Genomic DNA, 7,500 nt, shown 5'->3' with positions numbered 1-7,500 from the left:
TCGATTGGATTTCTCTGTCTGTCTGTCTCTCTCTCTCTCTCCCTCTCCCTCTCTCTCTCTCTCTCATAACCGTTCCAAATTTCAATATCTATAGATCCGATGCAGGGCGTGGAGGAGGAGCATGTATGTATGTACGGGATAACCTGAAATCAACCATGATGTCTCCTACAGCAGTTAATAATACTGCCGTAGAAGATTTCTGGGTTACCGTACAGAGGAAGATGCTTCCTTTCATTATCAATTTCAAAATCTTTTGAATACATAGAAGAAGTCTCTAGAGAAATGTCATTGAAAAATAAACCACTCTTTATCTTAGGTGATTTAAATGATGATTTCACTAATTCTAATGCTAAATCAGCTAAGATAATGAAGAAAAATAAGTTACAAATTATAGATAAACCTACACGTATTATAGAAAACACCTCATCCTTATTAGATGTAATAATAACTAACAGGTCAGACATTATCCATCATACGGATGTCATCCCGTGTCAAACTGCTGACCCTGAACTTCTCACACTCACATTAAATATCAAGAAACCAAAGCGACCACCGATAACAAAAACATTTCGTGACTTTAAGCATTATAACCTTCAATCATTCATCGAACTCATCAGATCTAAAGAGACGACGCTCTTAAATATCTTATTAACAGATGATGTAGACAAACAGGTAACTATCCTTCCGGAAGTAATTAAAAGCAGTATTGACGCGTTGGCACCTCATGTAACGCGAACCGTCCGACGTCCACCTGCTCCATGGATAGATGACAACATCAATAGGGTTATTAAAGACAGAAATAATGCCCACCATAGTCTTAAAAATAACAGAAATGACGCCGCTCTCAAGGCAGATTATAAAGTAAAAAAGAAAAATGTTAAACAGTTCGTACAAATTCTACACAAAGCACAGAGCTTTTTAACGACTTCTTTTCAAAAATAGGAAAAAATAACTTATGAACAAACAAATGCGTCAACATTACAACAAAGTATAGATCAGGCTATGCCTACATTTAATATTTTCAGACCACAACCAGTTGATGTGGAGACTATTATCCTAGTAATAAAACACCTTCGCGAAACAAATCCTGTAAATACACTTCCCTGGTCACTGGTGTTTTTCCGTCGCTTTGGAAACATGGAATAGTAACACCAATTTTCAAATCGGGAGATATAGACGACGTGAATAATTACCGCCCTATTACAATACTCCCTGTACTATCTAAAGTTCTTGAGAAAATTGTAGCAAATCAACTAACGAGTTTCCTGGACGCCAATAACCTATTATCTAAAATACAACATGGCTTTAGAAATGGGTTATACACTGAAACAGCGTTATTACAGGTAACTGATAAATTTTATGATAACATAGACAAAAATCAGGTAAATTTACTCACATTATGTGATCTTTCCAAAGCCTTTGACAGTGCAAATCACAAAATTTTCCTTAACAAACTAAGATCTCATAGAATTCTTTTTGGTTTAGCAGCTACTTAAATACTAGAACTCAATCTGTAAAAAATAATGAAAGCATATCATCGAAACAACCAATATATTTTAGGCCCAATCCTATTTACAATTTTCATAAATAACTTATCAACCATTGCTCATAACTGCCTTCTAGTACAGTACGCCGATAATTCAGTTTCTTCATAGTGACTCAGTAAATAACTTACATACATTAATAAGAAATACACAAAGCAGTCTTACACAAGCTAAAATATATTTTGAAAGTAATGGTCTAAAATTAAATCCACATAAAACTCAATGCATATTCATAAGTAGTCGACAGAACATTGCCAAAATCTCCATCGACACAACTATAGAATTTGAAGGCCACCCTATCAAACCAAACATTTCAGTGAAAAATTTAGGAGTACACTATGACAGATACATGGCATTTGAAACACACGTTGATAACATATACAGGAAAGTAATGGGCACACTAATATTTCTAAATCACATAAAAAATCAAATCACTACGGATACTAGAATCACGGTCGTGCAAACACTAGGTCTTAGCATAATAAATTACTGTTCAAATGTTTGGGGTTCAACCAACAAAACCCAAATGCAAAAATTACAAAACTTTTCTGCAAGAGTTGCACTGGGTAATGTTAGTAAATTCGATCACATTACCCTACATATACAACAATCAAAATACTTAAAAGTTCATCCTAAGTGCAGTCATGATACCTGACTCTTTACCTACAAATTGATACATGGACTCTATCCACCATGGTTATTCCTCCTGCAAACCGCAGGGAATACAGTTGGCTTCTAAACACGCCAGGTAAACTCCCTATTTGTAAAAAAATCAAATGCGGAAACAGGGGCAAGACATGCAAATTCGTGGACCGAAAATGTGGAACTTGTTGCCAGATAACATTAAAAACATTAACAACTTTCAAAACAAAATGTAATTTCAAAACAAAATTGAAGGAACACCTCTTTACTCTTCAAGTGTAAATAAATACTGTATATGTGTTTAAGTAAGAATAACCATTGTAACTTATGGAATGTTTGAATTTGAATTTTAACTCTCTTTCTCCTTTCTCCTCTCTCTCTCTCTATGTCTCTCTCTCTCTCTCTCTCTCTCTCTCTCTCTCTCTCTCTCTCTCTCTCTCTCTCTCTCTCTCTCTCTCTCTCTCTCTTCTCGCTCTGTTTCTCCTCTCGTTCTGTGTGTATGTGTGTCTCTGTCTCTCTCTCTCTCTCTCTCTCTCTCTCTCTCTCTCTCTTTCTCCCTCTCTCCCTCCCTCCTTCCCTCTCTCTCTCTCTCTCTCTCTCTGTCTCTTTCCTCTCTCTCTCTCTCTCTCTCTCTCTGTCTCTCTCTCTCTCTCTCTCTCTCTCTCTCTCTCTCTCTCTCTCTCTCTCTCTCTCTCTCAATCCTCTCTCTCTCTCTCTCTTCTCGCTCTCTTTCTCCTCTGGTTCTGTGTGTGTGTGTGTGTCTCTGTTTCTCTCTCTTTCTCTCTCTCCCTCTCTCCCTCCCTCCCTCCTTCCCTCTCTCTCTCTCTCAATCTCCTCTCTCTCTCTTTCCTTCTCTCTCTCTCAATCCCCTCTCCTCTCTCTTTCTCTCTCTCTTTCTCTCTCTCTCTCTTTTTCTCTCTCTCTCTCTCTCTCTCTCTCTCTCTCTCTCTCTCTCTCTCTCTCTCTCTCTCTCTCTCTCTCTCTCTCTCTCTCCCCGTCTCTCACCGGTAGGGGCGCAGGAGACATTTCTGGAGTGGGAGGGGGACTATATCACCATAACCCCGCCCGCATAAAATTCTTTTAGATTAGTTAAGTCAGTGAAAGACAGTCACATCTACTTTTTGGGGAATAAATCATGGTCACATATTTTTAAAACTAGGTCTATGCAATACTACCGAGGTCAAGTATCGATGAATTTAGCAATAATTGTTTGAAGTGATACAAATAAGCCTACTGTGGAGTAATGGAGATTTTTATTATTATTATTATTATTCTTTTGTTTATTAGGGCAATGATGGGTGTCTACTTCAGACACACCTGTCTACCCCGAATAAAAATGAAATAAAATGTGACTTCTGTCTATATAACCTACCATCTGGCAGGCACGCAACCAACGAGGCTGAATTCCAACTTGTTTAGGACCTTCTAAAACATAAACAAAAGAGAGAAATGCTTAATTGAAATCCACACACAGCAAAATAACTTTCGAGGCTTTGTAAACAAAGTGTTTTAAAAACAGAGTTATTCACATCCTTTGTTAAATGGGCAAGGCATTCCAACATTTAACATATCACTTCCTGACTTCTGTTGCTTTCGAAGCATCTAACCGTTTCATAGATTTTACTTTTTCTCTCTCTCGCTCTCTCTTTCTCTCTCTCACTCTCTCTCTACATTTATCTATCTCGTACACACAACCACACGTACACACTCCCTCTCTCTCTCTCTCTCTCTCTCTCTCTCTCTCTCTCTCTCTCTCTCTCTCTCTCTCTCTCTCTCTCTCTCTCTCTCACACACACACACACACACACACTAACTCACTCACACACTCACTCACACACTCACTCACTCACTCACTCACTCACTCACTCACTCTCTCTCTCTCTCTCTCTCTCTCTCTCTCTCTCTCTCTCTCTCTCTCTCTCTCTCTCTCTCTCTCTCTCTCCCTCCCTCCCTCCCTCTCTCTCTCTCTCATTCTCTCTCTCACTCACTCACTCACACACACGCACACACACACACACCGATTCCTAATTGTTCCACATTCTTTGTTCCAAAGATTGCACTTCTTGTTCTAATACCGAATAAAATTCGAAGGAATTGATGGGAACTAATCAGCTAATCCTGACAGAAGCCAAGCAGCATTTCCATGCAAATGGCCCCAGGCTAAGGCTGAGTTCACGTACCATATTTATTGCAATGATAGCAAGAGGTGCAGGAATAAACCGACTTTTCTCCATCATGTAATGTGTTCGGCATATGTAGATGGCTATTTTATCTTTTTCGACAAGCATGTGGAAGTCATATTTCATACGCGTTATATACAAACACTAAGATAGCATTACGGTTGAAACGAGTAATAATGTCTTGCAAACTCAGAGTTTTGTGTATTACGAACTAGTGTTTTTAGGAATCTCTTGAGCTGTAATGCAGTTAAGAGAGCTGTCAGAGAAATTGTTGTTGAAATATTATTACGTCACATATTAGTGTCCTTACTGTAAGCTAAACAAAATCTTTTATTTTGTCTTTCTTAAGGGTTTTGACAGAAACTCAGTTTTCATTTTAATTTCATGGTTGTCTGTTTTTCTCCTTTATTAAAATTTCAAAGTGTTTTTGCTCCCTTGGCAAGTAGGAGAAATATCTATTTTTCCCTCTATTAAAGGAAATGAATATCCAAGTCTAAACCAAAATCACGATTCTCTCTCGTTTCACCTTCTCTCCCGCTATTCTTCTTTTCTTTCCACTTTTCCTCACGGGAGTTATTTATTACAACTATTTCCACCAAGGCCACAAAGGACCCCGCCCCGGGAGGAAAGGGGAGGGCCACACCCCTCGCCCATCAAAATAAGTACCTGCACCTTCAACAAGCATCATAACTAACATTAAAGTTACGCCGCCATCAGGAAGGAGGGCGTCCTTCAAGTCAGGCCGGGAGGGAACGCCGCTGGACCCCGGACGCCGTTCCCAGGAAGTAAACGAGAAGGGAACTTGTGTAGTACAGCCACCTCGGAACCAAGCCATCACGGACTAGATGCCAAGACCTGCGCACGCCGTATTTCAAGCACGGATTTTGGCGTTTCAGTACTCGAAATCAAGTACGCTTGATTAAGTTGTTTGTTTTGTAAATAAGGTTTCTTTGGTATTTGAAGTTAAAGTTCAGAAAGATTGAGAATTTCCACGTTGTCAAAAAGTCCACGGAAATGACGTTTCTCGACCCGGAATACGAAATCTTCGTTTCAGTAATACATTTTGTTACGGATAGTTTAGGATAGGATGTAGTAGGGTTGGAATATTACAGCATCGTAATAAATTGTGAAAACGACATAATATTACCATGTTACCCTGTTATGCTTAAAATGAAATGAAGTTGTTGAAACGGAATACGATTAGTCAACAACAATAATCCAATGGCTTAAAGTCTTGAGTCTTGTACTGTGAACAAGCAATCCCTCCTTACACCCAAGCGAAAAGACAACTATTACTGTGATAAATGCTACTTAGGACACGCAACTTAATTAAAGGTCTATTGACTGGCACCGAACCATATGTTTTCTTCTCGAACAAAAAGATGAAATACTCACGTGGGTTAAAAAATAGGTTGATGTTATCGATGATAAAGGCCGGGTTGGTATCAGCGAGGGAAAAGTTGAAAGGCGGACCGTGACCTAACGCCCACACATCGGGATCGGTGGCGGTGAGGGTGGCCAGGAGCGTGGGCGGGCTGCTCTCCGGCACGTGGACGACCGTGGGCGGCAGGAGGTGTGGAGGACAATCGTTCACGTCGGTAACGGTGATGGTCAGAGTGGCAGTGGCAGAGAGGGGCGGCCTTCCTTGGTCCACGCTGATGACCTCCGCCACGCCCACATCTCCCCCAGGCCCTTCGCGGTCCAAGAGGCGCCAGAGCCGAATGCTTCCGTCGGAGTCCACGCTGAGGGAGCCCCAGCCGCCCTCCACGCGGTAGTCCACCCTCTCCATCCCGTCCTGAAGGAGAGGAGAAGGAAACGTTCACGTTGTTTATGTTTTCCTACTCTTGCGTAACCCGGAAATACCTGTTCAGAGATGTCCGCGTTCCTGCAGCTTTTCATTTTCCTTTTTCCTTTTCCTTGTCTTGCAACAATGTTACTACTGTTACTATCATTATCATTGTTATCATTATTATTACTAATAGTAGTAGTAGTAGCAGCAGTAGTATCATCACCATTATTTCTATCATTAGTACCATTATATTGATATCATTATCACTATTATCATCATTACGGCGGCAGTGATGATGGTGAGGACGGTATCATTATCAATATAAATGATGATGATAACAATTGCAATCCCCGAATACGGTGGCGATGACGGCGACGATAGTCATTATTATTACTAACATTATTGTTGCGTTATGACTATCATTGTCTGTGTGCGTGTGTGTGTGTGTGTGTGTGTGTGTGTGTGTGTGTGTGTGTGTGTGTGTGTGTGTGTGTGTGTGTGTGTGCGTGAAAATGTATGTATGTATATATGCACACGCAATCTTCAGGGATCGGAAAACAGAAGAGGCATATTTATCAGGCTATGGACACGCTGTATCGCGCCTGATGCCTATGTCCCAGAATGCCTCTGTTCCCCCTCTGTCACATCTCATGTCCAAGAATACTCCAGGTCTGAGCCAAGATTCAAAGATAGGGAGTTTGTCACACGGATGGTCGGATAATCTCTATTCGGATGGTCGGATAATCTCTATTCGGATGGTCGGATAATCTCTATTCGGATAATCTCTATTCGGATGGTCGGATAATCTCTATTCGGATAATCTCTATTCGGATGGTCGGATAATCTCTATTCGGATGGTCGGATAGTCCCTATTCGCAACCTGTCTCTTCCAGGAAAATATCGTTGATATGTACGATTTATGGACCTTTCATTGGATCTGCTGTCCTGTGTTAAGGAAACGTATAGTATTTTGACTTTGAAGATAGCAATATCAGTTGATTTTAATATCTATTTTGGTGGTTTTCTATGTCAGGTCCGCGTGATAGTACACCATCGACTTTGGTATCGGTGGATTCCTTGTGATGGCTAGTGTGCATTTCTGTTTTTTGTTTTTTTGATTTTAACAATGGCAACGATAATAGAACCTATAAGTGTGGAGGGCATTAAGTATTCCAGGGAAATCGCTCTGCAAAACCAGTAAATATTTAGGGTGAGCGAAGTTATTGTTTACATAAACTATGCATCTGTATAATTGTTAGGTGACTGCACCCTCTACATCTTCAATTATGGAATACAATATCTCCGCCACATGTGACCCGGGCAGGTCACAATTTGTCTCCATTAT

General features: G+C 40.4%; 1 protein-coding gene across 1 annotated transcript in view; it reads right to left on the bottom strand.

The window, feature by feature from the left end:
* The window catches only part of LOC122255226 (putative neural-cadherin 2), a 108,213-nt gene that overhangs the window by 49,937 nt on the left and 50,776 nt on the right, over positions 1-7,500 (bottom strand). The window contains exon 9 of the mRNA XM_086551704.1: positions 5,762-6,161. Coding sequence (XP_086407830.1) covers positions 5,762-6,161 — 400 coding nt within the window. The remainder of the gene's footprint in view (positions 1-5,761; positions 6,162-7,500) is intronic.

The sequence above is a fragment of the Penaeus japonicus genome, unplaced genomic scaffold, assembly GCF_977035675.1.
Source record: "Penaeus japonicus unplaced genomic scaffold, GWHDUDI00000001_assembly GWHDUDI00000025, whole genome shotgun sequence".
In the NCBI taxonomy this organism is placed as follows: Eukaryota; Metazoa; Arthropoda; class Malacostraca; order Decapoda; family Penaeidae; genus Penaeus; species Penaeus japonicus.
The sequence above is the reverse complement of the archived record's forward strand: the minus strand, read 5'-3'. Positions and strand labels throughout refer to the sequence as shown.